The sequence below is a fragment of the Anguilla anguilla genome, chromosome 19 (assembly GCF_013347855.1).
Source record: "Anguilla anguilla isolate fAngAng1 chromosome 19, fAngAng1.pri, whole genome shotgun sequence".
NCBI classification, from domain to species: domain Eukaryota; kingdom Metazoa; phylum Chordata; class Actinopteri; order Anguilliformes; family Anguillidae; genus Anguilla; species Anguilla anguilla.
In genome coordinates this window covers 16,825,963-16,847,182 of record NC_049219.1, presented here as the reverse complement: position 1 = coordinate 16,847,182, position 21,220 = coordinate 16,825,963, and the positions used below count along the sequence as shown (strand labels likewise).

Here is a 21,220-nt window from a genome sequence, read left to right as displayed (position 1 = left end):
AATTAAAAGCCCACGACCGAGGATCATAGTTCAGCAAAACGCATTTAACACAACTCTGCAGCCTTAGAGAGTTGATTAGACTTATCGTTTCATTGCAGATGTTAGCTGTTATTTTGCTAATAACCTGTTTTATCCTCAGATGACCCCCCTCATGAAGCACTGCCATTTCTCCACACAAACTGCTTCTGCTCGCAGAGGGAAAGCCTGCCTCTCATATTTAACCCAGCACCCAGCTTCCATGAACTCCTCTGCTCCCCCTTCCTGGTGGACCATGGCATGAAGCAGGGATGAATTTAATAAGGGGTCAACAGGAGCTAGAGAGCAGTCACTGTGAGCTAAAATAGTCAGTGTGGTCTCTGCACTGGTAGTGATGCTCCATGTAGGTTACCAGAACTGCTCCTGCAGTTGATATGTAGTTTTGCGTAGGTACAGTCACTTACCTGGTTGATACTGTATTTTTTCAACATTTCTTTTGAGCTATTCACTAGCAGTTCACACTAGAACACACATTCCCGATAGCTAAAATAGCCAATAGCCAACAGGTCAATAGCTAACCATCTGAAAGTGGAGATCAGTACAGACTGCTCGAGTCATGCTGTAGCACTAAGATCTGCCATCACTGAAACTAAGGGGCCGAGCCCAAACCAGCCCCAGCCCAAGGGTGTCTCGATACTTTTGGTCGTGTAGTGGACATGTTTTTTCTGTGTGTATGACAGCTGATGAGTCAATGATGGAATACATTTCAACCATGTATTGAAATCTGGGTGCTGGCGACTTCCTTTCAAACCAGCAGATTTCAGGAAATTAATCCAAATCCAGTTAATTAATTGGAAAATTATGAAAGGATATTATCACTGGGCATCTTTCATTTTGCAAACGTAATTTAAATTTCCAAAACTGAATAACTTTGAACAATGAACAATGAAAAATGGAAAATGGTGTGATATACTTGCACTTGCTGCCTGTCTTGGGACTCTACTGTCTACTGTAGAGAATCACTGCACTTTGACCCCTGACCTTTGCACTCTGGATATGAGGGTCTGCTGAAAGTCAGTAATGTAAAATACTGGAAAAATGCATTATCAAACTACTGCAATACTGCAAAATATATTAGCACATGTGCACACTTGTTTCAGATACTGAAATGAACCTTTTAAAATACACAGTTGTAAATGATATTTCTCCTCATTATACTGTCCAAGAGGCAGATGTTTGTACTACACTGCAGCATGTTCTGTTTCTGTGAGGGAGCACTGAAATAGACCTGCCCCCCCCCACCCCCCCGGCCACTGTGGAGCCTCATCTGGGGAGAGCAGGGGAGCTGCACGGCTCCACGGGGGGGGCATGAGATACTCAAGATTAGCGAAATGATTTTGGCAGAATTGGGAAACGGCCTAATTGCTTCTCAATTAGAAACCCCTTTCAATTTCCAAAGCCCCTGTAATCTTGAATGACTGCTTGGCAGCGTGCGGGAGAATTGAATTAGCTCATTAAAATGTGTCAGGAGCACGAGGGCTGGCTGGGCTGGAGCTGGTGAACCAAGTGGAGCTAGTGAAGCTAGTGGAGCTAGTGAACTGAGTGACGCTAGTGAACCTAGTGAAGCCAGTGAAGCTAGTGAACCAAGTGGAGCTAGTGAAGCTAGTGAACCTAGTCTAGTTCCAGAAAACATCCATGCAGCTGACAGCAGAGCTAATCTCAGTCCGGCCCAGCAGGACGCTGTCCTGGCATGTAGCAAGTGACAGGTGTCCACACTCGCATCAAAATCCGCAGCTAGGCAACCCGGACCTCTGTTCGCACGATATCGGCCACAAATGGGATTTGCGCGGTGGCGGCAAATTTTTGCATTTTCATACACCCACCCAGACATGTTATCTGGAATCGCATGCTTAAGATCGCACCCTGTCTGAGACGGAAGGACCCTGTGAACACAGCGGTTTCATCACCACGCCAGGTCTGTGGAGGACGGGTCTAAACTGAGAAAAACGACGCTTGCCTGAGCTGAGGGGTCAGAAGGGCGTTAGGTGCACGACTCTCACGACTGTCTCAGTGAGACATATGGCAGATTACAGGCCAGCATCTGCTCCCCCTGCATTCAGACTGCTCCCCTCTACCTCAGTACGCACTGCCGCGCTCCTCCTGCTCCCTCCATTCAGACTGCTCCCCTCTTCCTCAGTACGCACTGCCGCGCTCCTCCTGCTCCCTCCATTCAGACTGCTCCCCTCTTCCTCAGTACGCACTGCCGCGCTCCTCCTGCTCCCTCCATTCAGACTGCTCCCCTCTTCCTCAGTACGCACTGCCGCGCTCCTCCTGCTCCCTCCATTCAGACTGCTCCCCTCTTCCTCAGTACGCACTGCCGCGCTCCTCCTGCTCCCTCCCGCATTCAGACTGCTCCTCTCTACCTCAGTACGCACTGCCGCGCTCCTCCTGCTCCCTCCATTCAGACTGCTCCCCTCTTCCTCAGTACGCACTGCCGCGCTCCTCCTGCTCCCCCCGCATTCAGACTGCTCCCCTCTTCCTCAGTACGCACTGCCGCGCTCCTCCTGCTCCCTCCATTCAGACTGCTCCTCTCTACCTCAGTACGCACTGCCGCGCTCCTCCTGCTCCCTCCCGCACTCAGACTGCTCCCCTCTTCCTCAGTACGCACTTCCGTGCTCCTCCTGCTCCCTCCCGCATTCAGACTGCTCCCCTCTTCCTCAGTACGCACTCATTCTGCCGCCGCACCGCGTTTGAGACCGATTCCCAAAACCCGAGCACCCCCCCCCCCGGCAGCCCCGATCATCGCGCTTACTCATGGACCCGAAGCGTGCTCCCGTGTGTCAGCAGGACGGGCGCCTCGGGGGCGGAAGCAGGACCACAGAGCGCTGAGGGGAACAGCCAGCCGTACTGCTCAGCATTCGGACATCACAGGAGTTTGAGACGGATGCTGCACACAGGCTGCAGAGCTATAGCATTTACAGCACCCTGACGGAAATATATGCATATACTGCAATATACTGTAAATATGTGGACCTTCTAGAAAATATGATATGTAGGCCTGCATTTAACAGCGGTGGAATATATTTCAATAAATGTATTGCAAAGTGCCAGTCATTTATATAATTGTCAACATATTGTGGAGTGTAGATATACATTAGTCATAAATGTAGCTGAATATATTTTGGGGTATAAGGCTTTTGAGGGAGGAGGGAGCGGGCTGTGCTGCAGGCCTACTTTACAGCGCGTAAGCGTTCTGACATGACCAGCAGCTGAGGGGGAAACGGTGCCGTTTTAATCTGGGATCAAGCTGGAAAACTCTCCTCCCCCCAGGAGTTCAGTGAAGGTCACGCCAGCGATTAAGCCGAGCGGGGCCCCTCCCACCCTGCCCTACAGGCGTTCTGATTGGACACGCTGCCTGAGAGGCTCTCCTGCCAGCCCGGCCCCCGCTGCGGGTGGGGTGGGGGTGGGGGCAGACACAGGTGGGGGCTGTAGGCCCGCGCACATGAACCAGCAGGGGGTATGTAACAACATGCCCTCATTCGCCACCACCTCCCCCCGCCACAAAAACAGCACAACACCGTCCCGCACAGTGTCCCATCACTGCCTGCGGACAGGCCAGGAGCCTGTCGCCCATCTGTCCCTGAGCAGCCAGGTCCAGCTGCCCAATCAGAGGGGGGCTGGTGTACCCGAGCCGGGCCTGGCCCACGTGCGCCCCTCTGGGGGGGCAGAGCGTGCTGCTGAATGAGCCCTCCCCCAAACGCTGGGAAACAGAACTCCCCCAGACGTCTCACACTCACATACACCAGCACGGCCTGTTCACACGTGTGTCACAGGATGCCATGCAGCTGATCTGCAGCCCAATTTTCACAATATTTAGGAAAAACATATTTTTAATGTCTCTTTCTGATTGGTTCAGACAGCAGCAGTCTCCTGCACGCTGTCGTTTACCTCACAGACCTGTGCTGTGAGCGCTCATCAGGCGCTGAAACTTTCACACAGGGAAAAACATCCACTCCACAGGATGAAAATGCTTGTGGATGTTTTGGGCAGAAGCAGCCTCTGGACCAGATGAGCCCCAGCGTTGGGCCCAGTGAGACCCCATAGCTGCTGCTCAGCCTCTCTCTCCTCTCTCTCCTCCTCTCTCTCAGCCTCTCTCTCCTCCTCTCTCTCCACCTCTCTCTCCTCCTCTCTCTCAGCCTCTCTCTCCTACGCTCCATCTGTTCTCTCCGCTCATAAACTACAGGAGATTCTAGCTGGTACAGTTCAGTACAGAGAGTCCATTTCACACTGCTGAGCTCGCTTACCCACCTCCCCCCCTCCAACCCCCCCAACCCCCCCTCTACTGAGTTTAATTAAGAAGATGCAACAAATGCAAATGTTTGGCAGGGAGGCAGAACTTTCAGCGTTAAGAATTTGGACGGTCTTCAGTTACTAATTAATCGGGTCGCTCAGCACAATCTGAGGTTTTATGCGTATTTTTACATGCAGTACCCAAATCGCTCTGAATAAGAGCGCACAGCCTTAATGAACACCCAGAGCGAAAACCAGCGGGTCTGGACGGGCAGACCCTGCTTCACGCTTCTGACTCCGCACCTCACCTCAGGCTCTGATAATGGACTCAGAGAGGAAAGCGCTGGACTGGCATCGCCAACTTTAAAGGTCAAAACCATAAAGGCTCATCTCTGCGAGCAGAGGCACCCTGCGGTGCCCCCATTCTCCAAAGCAGGGAAATTACACGACTCCAAATGGCATCCATTTAGGGGACATTCCTACCCAGAGTCATTTACTAACACTAAGTGGGGCACAGGAAGTGACACTAAAGCCCCTCATCTCTGGCAGTCACAGTGTGAGAGGAAGAATGAGAACAGACTGCAGTGTTAAGTACAGTGAGAGGGCCTGTCAGTCAGGCGAGAGGGGGCATGCTTACCGTCCACGGGGGAGGTGTGGAGGCGCGAGCAGAGCCCCTGCGCGCCGCCGAACGCCTCCTCCACCCTACGCAGCCCCTCCGCCCCCCGCAGCTCCATCAGGGAGCGCAGCTCCTGCAGCGAGACGGCGAAGCCGCCGTGATTGGGCGTCGCCATGGAGTTCTTCACCCCGCTGTACGAGTTCTTCGCCATGTCTCCGGTTCCGGGCAAGAAAAAAATGAATTTTTAAAAAAAGTGGGCGGGGTAAGACGGATTAGGGGTGTGGTGGTGGTGGGGGGCTAGTGGGCTGGGATGGGGCAGAAGGGAGGGGGGAATCCTCAGGGAAAAAAACCGGGGGTCTCCCATAAACCGCTCAGATCCCCAGCAGAGGTGCGGCCGCGTCCCACGCCAGGCAGTGCAAGCTCGACCAATCAGAAGCCATTTCCTTCAGCGAGGGGGGTGTGGCTACGCTTTCATGCTGCCAGGTGAAGCCTCGCGGCCGCGGAGAACTCGACAGGTGAAGGTCTGAAAACCAGAAAAGAAAAAAACACACAAAAACTGTGAAATTGACCATCAGTCTCTCTCTATTAGGCTCGCAATATATGAGAACCAGGAAATGCATATTTTGCCAGCACATGGTAGCTGGGTAATAAGAGCCTGTTGATAGCAGCAGACATGGAGAAAAGTCAGCAGTGAACCAGAACCTGGAAAGGGGCAGATTTACTGACCTCATGTACAGCACAGAGAGCTGAACTTCAGTCACACAATGCCCACACAGCCCTGGATAAAACAGCGAGTGAGGATGCTAGCACACTTAGCTCAGCTCCCCTCTGGTCTCCCTATGACTGTGAGCGATACGCTCACACACACACATGTATGCACGCACGCACATACGCCCACACGCATATTTACACACACACGCACATACTCACGCAAACATGCACGCACGCACACACACACACACAGACATGCGCACACGCACGCACACACACACACAGACATGCACACACACATGCACGCACACACACACGCAAACATGCACACACGCACGCACGCACACACACAGACATGTACGAGGCACTTCTTTCACAGAAAGAGATCACAGGAAATATCTGCCACGTCAGTGTAGGTCATGAAGGGCTATAATTAGATTTATATGACGCAAGACACGTGCACGTGGCCCGAGGGAGCCGTGCTCAGGGTAAAGTGCACGTGTGATTGACACTTCTCACAGAGCTGGTGTGGCACTGAGCACACTGAGCACACTGAGCGCAGCGCCAAGGCACAGCTGCTAATATGCACCTGAACAGGAGGACAGCATAACACAGTCACACCAGGCGCTATTACCTGAGTCCAACAACTTCTACAGAACACAATGCGTATCGAAAATATATGTCCAAGATTTTTTTTAAAACAACATATGGGAAAGTATAAAAATTATTTCTGCGCCATTTCTTTAAAAAAAAAAAAAAAAGAATAAATAAATAAAAAGCACACTTCCAACTGAAAATCCATAGCAGTTGGGGGCGAGTTTCACTGTCGCCGGGGGGAAAACCCAAAGGCCTCCTTTAAAGAGCAGGTGACCTGCCGCGCGCTCGCGCTCACACTCACGCTCGCGCTCACACTCGCGCTCACACTCGCGCTCACGCTCACACTCACGCTCACACTCGCGCTCACGCCCACACTCACGCTCGCGCTCACGCTCACGCTCACGCTCACGCTCACGCTCAGGCTCACGCTCACGCTCACGCTCACGCTCAGGCTCACGCTCAGGCTCACGCTCAGGCTCACGCTCACGCTCAGGCTCACGCTCAGGCTCACGCTCGCGCTCACGCTCACGCTCACGCTCGCGCTCGCGCTCACGCTCACGCCCACGCCCACGCCCACGCCCACGCTCACGCCCACGCTCAGGCTCGCGCTCACGCTCACGCTCACGCTCACGCCCACGCTCACGCTCACGCTCAGGCTCACGCTCACGCTCGCGCTCGCGCTCGCGCTCACGCTCACGCTCACGCTCACGCCCGCCCAGCGTCGCCGGCGGAAGGGCCGCCGCTGAATGATTATCTGAGGAAAGCCTGGCGCTTAATCTAATCAGGCAATCTGCGGCACCAGAGAGGATCTGTGCTGCGCTCCACGCTAAGCCCCTCGCGCGCGGCTCAGCAACACGGGGGGGGGGGGGCAGAAAGCAAGGCACGACACCCATCCCCCCCCCCCCCTCCGCACCCCTAAAACTACCCCTAGCACACACAGCCCTGTACTCTCCCACTCCACTGTGCCGTGGGCAACTGCGTGCTCATTCTGCATAAAGAGGATTCCATTCCATTCATTTCTTGGAGTGGACGCTATGGAATGTACCATGTTGGTTACACAACGGGGGGATTGGGGGATTCGGGGTGGCGGCGTCCAAAACGGGGTGAAGCCAAACGTTTGGAAAGCGACAATCTAGAGTGGTGAGAGTACAGGGTGTAACCAGTTAAATTCATATACATGCACATGGGGAGGTGTGTTCAGGCAAACAGAGGGAGAAGACTCATGCTCAGTGTGAGAGAGTTTTTGGACCCTCTTCAGGACTGACCCAAGGTGGCCACAGAGCAAAACCTCAATTTCATCAACCACCTGCCGGTAATTCAGAGAAAGGTTTCTGCTTTCATGTGAAGGTCCTCGCTTTCAGAAACATTTTTGGCTATAAAAATTTCCAGGCTGACATTTTGCAATATCTTTCCATCCGTCGGGATCAAACATGATCTGACACTTATGTAATCCCTTCTTCTGCAGTTAATTTCCGAAATGAAATCCTACATGCCTTTTTTTCATTTTCACATCAAAGATCAATGCTCTGCTGAAGACACTGTACATTTTACTCTCTCCATCTCTTTAAATATTACACATTGTTTAATATAGTTTCATTTCTGAGGCTTTGCATTTGTACAATTAAAAACCATCAAGCCATTCCAAAAACGGAATAAAATTAGTCTGCGTTGGAATAAAAATTAATTCTCTTTTCTATTGACATGCACGTGAATTTGATGCACTAATCACTAATGGATTGATGTACATCTATTAATCCTGACCTAAGTCGCTCATTTGATCTTGGTTTGTCCAATAGCATGTAATGTGGGCAGGCACAGTATGAACCGATTCTGGGGTTGCCTTAGTAATCTGTCAATGTACTCGTCAAAGCTTAATGTGATGACATCACCTTTCTGAATAACACACATCTGGAGGTCAGTGTGAGGACTTCACGGTTATCCTCCAATGACAGACCACTCAGTGCCACGACTGTAGTATAAACACAGAGGATGACAGTTCACTGCTCTGCCTGAATGTCTTTGGTTAAACAAATTTTGTTCCAAAATAGCCACTAACTGGGCTAGCACGCTAATGCAACAGACTTCCATGCAAACTGTTAATATGACCCATTTAAAAACTAAAATTTAAGAACCCCCCCCCACCCCACAGCAGAGGATGCTGCTGTGAGGGGGGGATTTCCCTGGGGAAGAATCGGGGGGGTGGAGGGTACGAGGGGGGCGCTGACCCCCCGACGGCGAGAAGGAGAATTTGAGAGGGGGGGGCCTGTTGGTGCTGGAATGCAGAAGCACTTGCTTTTCGGGGGTGCCTGTACCCCAGAAGCAGGAACCCCAGTGAATCCGCTTTCCAGCCAAGAGTAAGAACCCGACCCTCCAGACACAGAGGTGGGCGGCTGAACCAGTCACGTCGTGTCGTGTGCACAGCTGCCACCAAGGGGGCGGTAATGCTAAGTCACACACTCTACTGCTCATTTAATGACTGGAGCTAAACCTGGAGATGATTCAGGATTCAAATCCCACTCTTCTGTCTTTGTTTTGTTTGCGTTACTGTGGTCTCGTCATCTCCTCAGCACTTTCCAGAGCACGTTAAGATCATGGTGGTGTAGTGGTAAGGCCTTTGTCTCTGGAGACAGAGCTTCTGGTTTTGAACCCTGGTCTTTGGCACTGTTTCTGTGATCTTCTCTTTTTGTGTGTGCTGTAGCGCTGTCAGAAGTTCTCAGAAGATGGTGGCGTGACTCGCTACTCAGGATGGATGAGGACACTGCCATGGCTTTCTGCGTGGTGACAGTTTCCGTTTCCAGAACAGGTCACATGTCATAACAGGAAAAGTCACCCACTGACCTGCTCTCCCATCAACCAGCTGGCGCGCACTGTGAGAGAAGCTGTTTCAATATGCGTGGCCATATGCTAACCTACAGGGCTCTATGCTAACACACAGGACCACAGCCTAACAAAGTAGCCGTAATATGCATGACCAGACGCTGACATAACGTCATGCTGACACACACATAGACACGCGGTCATGTGCTAATAAACACGGCATGTAAAGGCGCTAACACAAGACCATGTGCTAACATGGCTACATGCTAGCACTGGAACCGCGGTTCAGAAATAGACATACAGCACTGCAGACCGCTGAGGGACACAGACACAGAGCACATGCGCCAGACTCCAGCGCAGAAGCAGAGAGAGATCACAGACACCGCTGCACAAGACCCAGCGTGAGCACGGGGCACATCTGCCACCTCCCCAAACACTGACCCCAAGCGGCAAGGCCAGCATTTTACCCCCTGCCAACGACTAGCACAAAGTGTACCAGCAGGGAAATGGACTCCAATCCGATAAACAAAGTCTACAAGTCCCTCAGTTCAGGGCAGGGGGAAGCTGAGACCCACCCACAGTGGGGGAGGGGGGAGGGGGGAGGGGGTGCATGTGAGTCACATGACCTGGGGCCTGGGAAACACCCCGCTGTAGGGTCCAGCCACCCCGGGGCGAAAGGGATCCCTCCCAGCAGCAACCTTACCAGGGATCCCTCCGTGTCAGAGCTGCCTGCAAGGGGGTATTTATAGCTGCCCCTGTGGCCCCAGACTGCCCCCTCCCCCCTCTCTGGTGGACCTATGCCACGCCGTATAAACGCGGAGAGCAGGAGAGCAGGAGAGCAGTGGTGCCCTAGTTGCTATGGTCAAGCCTCACAGGCAACGGTGACTGTACCTGGGACAGCTCTCACCCAAAATACTGCTCCCTCAGCCAAGATGCTCAACACACAAACCCATACCAGCTCCACAGCCAGGGGCCCTAACCAGCCCCACAGCCAGGGGCCCTAACCAGCCCCACAGCAGGGGCCCTCACCAGCCCCACAGCCAGCCAGGGGCCCTCACCAGCCCCACAGCCAGGGGCCCTCACCAGCTCCACAGCAGGGGCCCTAACCAGCCCCACAGCCAGGGGCCCTCACCAGCCCCACAGCAGGGGCCCTAACCAGCTCTGGCTGTCAGCCTCTCTGGAGCCCCACGCGTTTGGCAGAGGAGCAGAGGCGGCCAGCTTTGCTAAATCTGTCCCAGGAAACAGGTTCACCTCCGCACTGGCATCGCTAAAGCAACAGCGTCACAGCCGCTGCGGCAGCACGTGTCTGTCCCCTCCGATCAACAGGTTCAGCTGGGCCAGGGCTGTGTGCGTGCCGGGACAGATGGCGGGTCTAGTTTTAGGGGTGGGGGTGTGAGGGCACTTGCTCCTTTCCCCAGCCCCCCCCCGACGCTCACGCTGCAAACTGATTAAGCACAGCCGACATATGCTTTTAGAACATGAGAGGTTTCAACAAATAAAACTAAAAATATCGCCTCTCCCGCTCAAACTCCTGCTAAAGGCCCACGTCAGACCGCGTAAAAGCGCAAGTGCACCAGGCGGGACGGTCGGGGAAGGGGCGCAGAGAGACACGAGCATGAGCAGGGGGGCAAACCCGGCAGAGGAGCGCCCGGCAGGCTAGCGCTGAGGAACACCCGGCAGGCTAGCGCTGAGGAACACCCGGCAGGCTAGCGCTGAGGAACACCCGACAGGTTAGCGCTGAGGAATACCGCGGTCCTGGAAGGTGTTAGCATTCAGGGGCTGAGCGTTCAGGGGCTGAGCGTTCAGGGGCCGAGCGTTCAGGGGTTGAGTGTTCAGCGGCGGCTCTGCAAACCTCACGTTCGGGTTGACGGATCGCGGATGAGTTTCCCGGCCTTCAGTAAGTTTCACCCAAATTACGCGACCTGTCTCCGCCTGGCGATGCGGGGGGGGGGGCTAACGCGCACCGGGCGCCACAGCCGGCGAGCGGGCCGCATCGTTAAAACCTGGCCCACTGAAACACAGCAGCGGCCTATATTTAGCAGGCCATGATAGCCCATGTGTGGCTGAATGTCACCTCAGATTAATGTAACACAAAGACGCCGGTACCTCTTACACAAACACAAAACCACCTCAGCAGCCAGGAGGATACATTACCCAGTTTCCACGCCCGGCTTTCAGGGAAAAAAACGGCTCATTTCTTTCCTTTACAGCACATCTCCTGCATTATTGATCTGGGGTTTGCAGTTCACATGAATCTGCACTTTTTAACAGGGCTTTGGTACATGCAGTCTGAGTAAAATAGCACTCAGCGCTCTTTCTGTTCAGTCTGAGAGAAATTAGCCCTGTCTTCAACACACAGTAAGCAAACAAGTGGAGCATTCTCATTTTCTCTCATTGATTTCTGCTGGGTTTTTGTATTTGTTTGTTGTTGTTTGTTTGCAGTACTAGGTTGTTGAAGCACAGAGCAGTAAGCAGGTCTCACTATAATATTAAATCCAGCCACTGGCAATATGACACCAGTACACAGATAGAAAAAATTGTGTGTAAAATGAGAAGAAAAATAAATCGAAATCACTTTTTCCAGAAGGTACATCAGGACAGTTAAACTACAGTTAAACAGGCCATTACCGACTCCACTCACTCTTAAACCAGATAAATACGCACATTCCAGCAGCACAATTTAATCTCGGTTAACTGAAGACAGTGTTCTGCATTAACATACCGAGTTTGCATTAGTACTGTAGGCCCAATACAGACGTTACTGTAAATACAGGCATCGGTAAATGGCTTAAATGAATGGGTTAGTCATGCAGGGAGATTCTATAGCCGCCCCAACAGCCCCTATGTGCAGTTCTCCATTTTAATCAGACACTGCACCACACAGTCTCATTTAACGCTGCAAAGCATGGGAATTCTGTGGATGAAAAAAAAACCTGTTACACGCACAACAGCTACAGACACAAATAAACGAGTAAAGCTTTAACATACAGACAGTCTGTGACACAGACACAAATAAGAGTAAAGCACTGACATGCAGACAACCTGATATATGACTGTCTTCAAACCTATTTCTCAATATTCCAGTAACTAAAATTAAAGTGGCACTTCGCAATGCAAATAGAGCACTTTCAATATGCTGAACCTCAATAAATGGTGACGATCCTGTACTCCCTGTCAGGAATAACTGCGTCCATGTTTTGTGGTGCGGGAACTATCAAGCTGTCACTGACTCATTTTTTTCAGCTAACATACAGTCAAAAGGTCACTCTATTGGATAAATGAGGTAAATAATGAAACAATCAGTTTAACCTTCAGGGTCCAAGTTGAACTATGCGGTTGTTCCCTGCACTTGGGCCGGTACTTCTCTCTAGGGTTTTCGTCATACTTGTTCCTGGTTATGGTTATACACTTTGTTGTACGTCGCTCTGGATAAGAGCGTCTGCCAAATGCCTGTAATGTAATGTAATGCAATTCGGCTTCCAAAAACATTAAATCTATATACAGAAAGGCACAGTTTATGAAGAGAGAAGGAAACCGAAACAACTACACAAAATATATTTGTCATGGATATACATTTGATTCCTGACTGAACAACTGGGAATAATCCACACACCACAGGCTTAATTCACAAATCCCTTTCTAGTGCGCGTGAGGTCAGTCCTCTTTCCTTTTCGCAACCGCGATTACGCCGCAAATAAAAAAGTTCCACCAAACAATTCAGCCACCAGCGCGCAGAAGTTTTTTCATAAGATTTATGACAGCTTTGTCCAGAGGCAAGTGACATATTGACGTAATCTTTTACTTAAAGCTGTCAGCAAATTTAGTGTTGCAAGATTTACTGACGTCGTTTTAACGGCCTAACAGGTAAATGGTATTTTTTAACGAGTATGAAATGCAAATGAGCAACCATCACCCCCGTTGCAACATCACTCGCGGTAGGAAGACTGAGATTAAACTCAAATAGAGAGAAAACACTGTCTCGACCCCAACTGCCATTGGATCGTATTCAGGACAAACTTGCCAGTCGCTGAATCGAGCGTCTGTGAATAACACGGCAGGATTGTTTCTAGCAGAGCATTTATTTTAATTACTGGGAAAAAGCCTTTGGACTATTTCTATTCAAGGTCATGCGGCGCACGGCTTCTCATATTGCAAGCAAATGAACAGAAGAGGATCTGGCTGCAAGCAGACATTTGGAAAATAAAAAATTGCAGATTTGGGTCAATCCACCTTCATAGTTTGCTCTCTATTGGTACTGTACGTCAAGCAAAAACACTCTGATTTCACCACCTAACTGCAGTATCCCGACTTGCTCGCTAACCGCTTCAAGTCGGGATACTGCACTTGACGGATGCTAATTTTGACGTGTCCCTCAAACGTTATCTAACACATCTAACAGCCACTGCCAAGTGACAACGCGCAAGCTTAACCTTTCTATGAATGTAGGAAGTTTGCTTGCTTAATGATGATAATAATCCACATTATTTATTAACATTGAAGGTGTAAAATTACAAATATGCGATTAGAATGTTCTTAACTGAACATTCTAAAGATGAAGAACATTCTAATGATGATGAACCAATCACTACTGGCGATTAACAGCATTGGAGTTCTAGAACACTGACTTAGAATTTAGAAGAAAAATAAAAACATTCCAAAAACCTATTAAAAGGGTTATCTATCAGCAGCGAAGTAGCCTAGATGATTTTGTACAAGCTACAAGTAGGAGTGAGAGAAGCCGAATCTAATAGAGCTACCTACTCGTCTTTCGGTGATTGCATTTTAAAACCTTAGTCTTTGACAGCTAATCACGAACATATTATCAGTAATGAACAGTCCAAGAATAGTTAACCAACTGAATGTGACTGGTTAGCCATCTATTTCATATAATAAGCGATTGCTATAATCTTAAAATATAAATCGATGGTTATCACTGGCTTTTGACAAGCAGCTAGCAAGCAATTACATCGATTGTCTTTGATGTCCAACTTGATAGATAGCGTAGTGTCATTAATCAATAGATGGCTCGTGTGCTTTATTAATATTTCAGTAGCCGGCTATCTGTTCTCGATGTCGTTCAAAACCAAACTTTCCATTCAATTTGTCAAATTGCGCAGCTGGGTCCCTCGCTGTTTACTTAACGTGAGTTTGTTTATAGTGTCTGTGTTTACGGATTATTCAGATGTTTACGAACAGTCATAACTAGCTCAGGCTACTCCATTCATTGACCAGCTAGCTGTGGCTTTTCCTTAACTGCAGCTTCCAAGCTAATCTCCAAAGCAAGCTATGCAATCAATCTAATTCATACTACGTCCATATATATATATATATATTTCTTTTTTTCCAAAATTATAGTTGCTACACATTGCATGCCAACTGCCTGAGGAAAATACGCTTCCCGACTGCTTTGGTCGACTTTCTTAATTATTTTTAGAATGAGCATCACCTTTTGAGGGCTTTAATCCTTGTGTCGTGCATGTGACAGAGCAACCAGGACACAGCCTACAGTATGCCGGTATTATAAGCTAACGTTACCTAGCGGACTGGCGTGTCGGTCCTCTCGGTGCAAACCTGTGAGAGGCGTAAAAATATTTTCCAATCCGGGAGACAAATGTTCTCTGTTCTTTAGCTCGACTCCGTACACCAAGACACGGGGGCTGATTCGCCCTTTCCAAATAGAGTATCAGTCCAGAAGCCGTCCCGGCCAACCAGTCCACGGTCCGTTTCAGTACTGCGGCGCGATTTCACCGTGGCCACCCACCAACTTTCCAGTGTCCGCGCGCACACTCGGCAGGGCTGCGCGCTCTTCATACAATCCGCTTGCAGTAAATTAACTGGCCGAGTCAGTGTCTCCCATTATATACTCAAACCAATAAAAAAAAAATCTCAAGAGAAACACTTCCCTGTTGTTCCTTTTTAATTCCCAAGAAATATACACTTGCAGCTCAGCAGTCAGCGAGCAGGCAGTGGCAACGTTGCTTTAACACAGGTAGGCTCAGCTAAAGTGAGAGGTCTGTGCAACTGACTCGCCCTTTATTAGCTGTCAAGTTATATTACTCAACCTGAGCATTAACAAAATAAAAAAACAAAATAGGTGTGAGAGCACCTACTCCGCTCCGACACCGTTGCCTGTTTCCCTCTCTCACCCCGCTGTCTAACCACCCGCACTCAACGGCACCCCCTCCCTCATCCAACGAGAAATCCCGCCCACTCCGCAGCGTCCCTGGAACATGTGATTCGCGTCAAAAGGAAGGGCTTGGATATCAATTCGGATCCCTATTGGTTCGACGAAAATACCAGTTGCCTGTGGAGACGGAGACGTCACCGACTTCATACCCGGATAGGGATTCTCTGCCTCCTCGCTCTGGTTTATCTGTTATTAACATAATTTATATAGAGATGACTGTTGCTCCTGGCTTTACAATTGCTCCTAAGTGTGGTCGCAGAAACACGTGTAAAACACGCTTCAGTCTGTTCCATTGTACAAACTCCCAATACAGTTTGACAGAAATCGTCGGCTAATTATACCTGACGTCATTCTTTCCGTGACGTCCTGTGGTTTTTTTTTGGTTTTTTTTCTTCTCGATTTTGAGTTTTTCTGTCACAGATGGACTGCATCGGCATAACACCTGTATTACAATAAACTGGGCTTGAGAACACCGTTACATTCTTGGGCTATGCTTTTTTTTTCATAAAGGCTGTTTATTGCAGGATGCACATGCATGTGTGGATAACACCAATATCTACAGTCACCTATTATTCACTCTTGAAAAATGAATTTTAATCTCAAAAACACTTCCTGCCGGCTCAGTAGAAGCGCATATTGCGTGCACATTTGAATCTCAGATTGCTCCCTGCCAGATTGTGCCCTAGATGATTCAGGACTGTCACTCAAACGTGTGCGTTAAAGCAACGCTGCACTAAATTCCATTCTCACAAAATTGGGAATATTTCTTTCTTTCTTTCTTTCTTTCTTTCCCAAATTTTCATATTATGTTTTTATGTTATTTACAGCTACTCCAATGTCTTATGTTGTTTAAATACATGTTATTCAGGCAGGCACTCTGGCAGTTAGAACTTAACTGGATGTACGATAGGCATGTAATGGTATCGTCCTGGTTATTATTGTTTAAGCTTGCCTTTCAGGACAACAGCGCACTAGTTCTCATGCAGTCCCGAAAATTCACCCTTGAAATCACATTTTGATGGTCCACTAATAATGTGGTTTAAAAAAATGTACAGATGAATATCATATTCATACATGTAATTTAGCCCATTACATTTCTGAGGGAAAAGAGAGAAAAGAGAGAGGGAGGGAGGGAGGGAGGGGGAAATGGCATCATGCACTGGCTTTCTGGAAGGGGCGTGGGTTGTGTGGGTTATGTTTGCATAGCAAATCCATCAGAGGCTGAAGCTTCACCTGTACAGGGTCTCACCTGTGGCAGACGGCCTGCCCTCCACTCTGCCCACTGCACATCAGGCAAGCACGGGCCTGCCCAGCCGGGATGCCTTACACTACAGCATCCGTACTACACCACAGCTTCCCTGTTGCACCACAGCTTCCATATTACCCATCAGCGCTTGGGAGGAAACGTCATGGCAAACCCGACATCTGCCCTGCTACGCAAATTCAGCCTCAGCCTTTAAAAATAAGGCTGGCGTATATAACACACCAGTGCCCATAGGAAGCACTCAAGGACCCCGTAAACCACGATGGTAGGATATTTTTGCAATGGGATAATGACACTGTAATTACATAATGGACAGTAGCATTGTATCTGCACAGTAATATATAAAAAGCCGGACGTAATCCACATCAGTGTAATTTTGCATCATATAGCACTAATCAAATCCTTGGCCCTGTTCTTAGACATAACGTCCTCTACAGCCGTGGCAAGCTGTGAATTAAAGGAGACAACCATCTTCCACCGCAATTACACACAGCTTACTCATGGCTTTACACTGAGGTACTCTTATCTGCCACGTAATGGGAACTCGCTGACCTTCTCAGGCTCAACATAAACAGAACCGCCAAAAAACATTTCAACATTAATGACCAAAACAACAACTAAACTAGAATTATAATGACTGAAGTATCCATTATAGTTGTGTGCAAACATACCCATTTCAATTAGAAAGTGTAAATAACCTGTATTTAGTTGGTTTGCAGGTTCGAGACTTCAGCTGCACAAGGATAGAAACATGCACTCAAACAGCAGTTTTACTGAGCTTGGACTGCACTGCACACCTTGTGCTTCGCAGGAGAGCACACGCTTGCCTGTGCAGTATTGAGCTCTGATAAATACAGTTCAGTATTCCAAACAGGGATGGAAGAAAGAAAACCTGGAACTGAATCATTTGAAGAGTGGGGTTTTTTGGAATGTTTTTTCAAAAGTCTGTGTTCTAGAACTCCACTGCTTTCAATTACCAGTATTGATTGTTTCATCAGCATTAGAATGTTCAGTTAAGAACATTGTAATCACATATTTGTGACCTTACATCTTAAAGGGTTAATAGTGACCTTACACCTTAAAGGGTTAATAGTGACCTTACACCTTAAAGGGTTAATAGTGACCTTACACCTTAAAGGGTTAATAGTGGTCATGTGGCTATTTTCAACAAACAGGTGCCATTCTGAGGCTCATTACACAGGACTGTGTTTTAAATTGTTATAAATTGACTGAATGGGTTTAAACATTAAATAAAGTTTCTGCAAAATTAATGTTAAACCTGTAAATGCTCAACCAGGAGCTCCAAATTTTATTAGCTCTGGGGAGTAAACAATGCCCTCCCTAACAGCATGTTTAATAGGTCAGGAAAACTGAAATGTGGTATGCACACGCACAGAAAGACACACATGCAAACGTACACACACCAGAGAGATTTATACTGTTTTTCAGAACTGGCTATGATTGGCTGTGCTACCAGGTCTGTGATTGGAGAACATCACTGTTGAACACAAAGACTGAGAGAGGTCTTTCAAAAGAATGAGAAGTTGTGTGTTCAAAAATTCAAAGGCTCCCAAATGCAGGCCTCAGCTCCTGCACCCCGTGCTAAATCTGCTGGGAACACTGTCATAAATCACGTTTTGTGGGAGTCTCGCCCAAACTGACTGCTTAGCACAGCTCACTGGGACAGAAAACCTGCGTTACACTGAAATCTCAGAAGCTTCCTCACAAGTTCTCCCCCCCCTCCATGACTCCTATAACCCTGGGTGCCTCATAACTATGTTTGACCTGTCTCCATGTTTGACCTGTCATCATGGGTGATCTGTCTCCATGGGTGACCTGTAACCCTGGGTGCCCTGTAACCCTGGGCGCCCTGTAACCACGGCGTTTGACATGACTGAACGCCCCAGCTTCAGCACACTGGCATTGTGCACAGTGTGCCCTTTGGAAAGCCATTATCCTTTATACCAGAGACCCTAACTATCATCTGAAGGCGTGTACCTGCATGTCCAACCTGACAGCGTGATGGACAGGTGAGAGGAGGCCCCCCGAAATGTACTTATTATACCTAATCTATCTTGGGGTAACCTCAGACGCATGGAGCTCAAAGCTCTTTCACTGAAGCCAGCAGTTAAAAGCAATTCAGACAAAAGAGTTTTTCAAAACCTTCAGTTACACACCTACCAATCATTTGAGTGAACCTAAAAAAATCTAGGTGTAACACACTGAAGTGAAAAATTTTAGGTTTATCCACTGAAACTTTTTTTTTTAGCGTACTGTATGTTTGTGGAGTCAAAGCGACGCAGGTTTTTGGGTGGGGCGGATGCAGTGTTCCGCAGGGTAGCACAGGAAGCCAGAAAGCTGGAGTAATGACACAGAGTTTATGTTGCGAGGACGTTAGATAAGAGATACTCATCACGCCGAGCCTGCAATCAGGATGACATAATTACAGTAATCGCTTTTTCCAGAAGTGCCGCACGGGATGATTGGGACCCTGCCTCCCTAATGAAGTCTGCTGCAAACTTTCATGACACACAAAAAAGCCAAAAATCAGCTGCCATTTTCCCCCCCACAGGATGAAAGTATTAACCAGCACAAGCGGGACAGCAGTCCCGGGCACCGCCTGCCTGTTCCAGCCTGCGATGGGCCTGGTGTTTTAAAGGGGTTGATATTTCGCGAATCGGCTGCAACTTGCATAATTACACACAATTTTCACCTTGCTTAGTCATGCATTTTAGCGCTGAGCTCAATGGTTATAAACCACCCTCCTGCTAGCTGAGCGCTCAGCTCCGTTTGAATAGTTTCTGTGGGGTGGGGGATGGGATGGGGTGGGGGTGGTGGTGGGGGGGCTGGGGTGGGGGTGAAGAATAGGGCTGAATAATTAATTGGGGGAAAGCAGTGGGAAAGAAATTGACCATGACAGTTAAGAGCCATGTCACACATATGCACACTCAGTGTTAAGTGATGTGCAGCAGGGTTGAGCTCAGTGTTGAGTGCAGTGTTGAGTGATGTTCAGCAGGGCTGAGCTCAGTGTTGAGTGCAGTGTTGAGTGATGTTCAGCAGGGCTCAGCTCAGTGTTGAGTGCAGTGTTGAGTGATGTTCAGCAGGGCTCAGCTCAGTGTTGAGTGCAGTGTTGAGTGATGTTCAGCAGGGCTCAGCTCAGTGTTGAGTGCGGTGTTGAGTGATGTTCAGCAGGGCTGAGCTCAGTGTTGGGTGCAGTGTTGAGTGATGTTCAGCAGGGCTCAGCTCAGTGTTGAGTGCAGTGTTGAGTGATGTTCAGCAGGGCTCAGCTCAGTGTTAAGTGCAGTGTTTAGTGATGTTCAGTAGAGTTGAGCTCAGTGTTGAGTGCAGTGTTAAGTGATGTGCAGCAGGGTTGAGCTCAGTGTTGAGTGCAGTGTTAAGTGATGTGCAGCAGGGCTGAGCTCAGTGTTGAGTGCAGTGTTGAGTGATGTTCAGCAGGGCTCAGCTCAGTGTTGAGTGCAGTGTTGAGTGATGTTCAGCAGGGCTCAGCTCAGTGTTGAGTGCAGTGTTGAGTGATGTTCAGCAGGCCTCCCAGCTGTTGGAGCTGTTCCAGCAGGCCTGCAGCAGCAGACACTGGGACAATGAGAGCAGAAATAATAGATGAGGATGGAAACAGGAGGAGGGAAGGGGAGACAGGGCGCGTTCTCACCCCTGCGTCTCTAAATGCAGCCTTTCTGCGAATTCAGAGAACGATACGGCCTGACACGAAAAACAATCACACAGCCCTGCACCCCCCTGCTCCCCACCCTGCACCCCATCCGCACCATCCACACCCCACCCTGCACCCCCCTGCTCCCCACCCTGCACCCCATCTGCACCACCCACACACGGCCCTGCACCCCATCCGCACCACCCACACCCCACACTGCACCGCATCCGTACCAACCACACCCCACCCTGTACCCCGCCCTGTAAAACCCGCCCTGTACCCCGCCCTGTACCCAACCCACAACCTGCCCTGTACCCCACCATGTACCCAAGCCACAACCCGCCCTGTACCCCAGAGTTTTTGTGGCATTTACATCCTGTCTTCATGCTCTACTGGGAACAGAATATGCTGCAGTACACTCTGAATATGGGGACTTTTCACAGCAGTGTATATCTGAAAAAAATATTGTGCAATATCTGAGAGTGGCAATGATTTGTGAATTTGCCCACATATTATGAAGTTTGGCAATGTGTTCTCTGATCCTGATAATATATCTTATGTCAATATACTGCACTGTATTCCACTTCGTTATGCAAGAACCGCAAGAATAAGGAAGCAGGAGTGTTGTTTCGCAAGAATCACAAAACCAATTTCATTAAAGCACGGCGTCATTGCAGAGCTCAGATGCAGGGCAATGCAATTTGCAGAGCGCGATCGGGTGACCAGGTGCATTAGAGCCATCATGGCAGAACTTCATTCCGTTATGCGTGAGACCTGGCACAGCGGTCAAGTGGATTAGAATGGAGTAGAATGCAATGCAATGGAATGGAATGGAATAGCACACCTGTGACAGGAATCTGAGCCGCCCTGGCACCTGGACAGAGCAACAGGTAACGGCTGAGAGAGGCAGGTGAGAAATCTAGGAATAAAGGTGTGCTTTACAGAAAAACAGTCAAAGCCTATTGTCAACAAACTCATATCCAGAGCACAACACACAATGCAGAGGAAACAGAATCCCACCTGATTAATTTCAGCAGTAGTGGCAGAGCTGGTTAGCAGGCAGCTCCAGAGCAGAGCTGGTTAACAGGCAGCTCC

General features: G+C 49.2%; 1 protein-coding gene across 6 annotated transcripts in view; it reads right to left on the bottom strand.

The window, feature by feature from the left end:
- Positions 1 to 15,192, bottom strand: part of LOC118219149 (plasma membrane calcium-transporting ATPase 1-like) — a 38,990-nt gene extending 23,798 nt beyond the window's left edge. For 3 of the 6 annotated variants that reach the window (XM_035402093.1, XM_035402095.1, XM_035402094.1), the window contains exons 1-2: positions 14,543 to 15,191; positions 4,904 to 5,405 (exon numbers count right to left, since the gene is read on the bottom strand). In XM_035402093.1, coding sequence (XP_035257984.1) covers positions 4,904 to 5,093 — 190 coding nt within the window. In that variant the 5' untranslated portion in view covers positions 5,094 to 5,405; positions 14,543 to 15,191. Of the gene's footprint in view, positions 1 to 4,903; positions 5,406 to 14,453; positions 14,471 to 14,542 lie in introns of those variants that run through there. The other 3 variants (XM_035402091.1, XM_035402092.1, XM_035402096.1) reach the window with 3 other exon arrangements.
- Between the last annotated feature and the right edge of the window lie 6,028 nt (positions 15,193 to 21,220).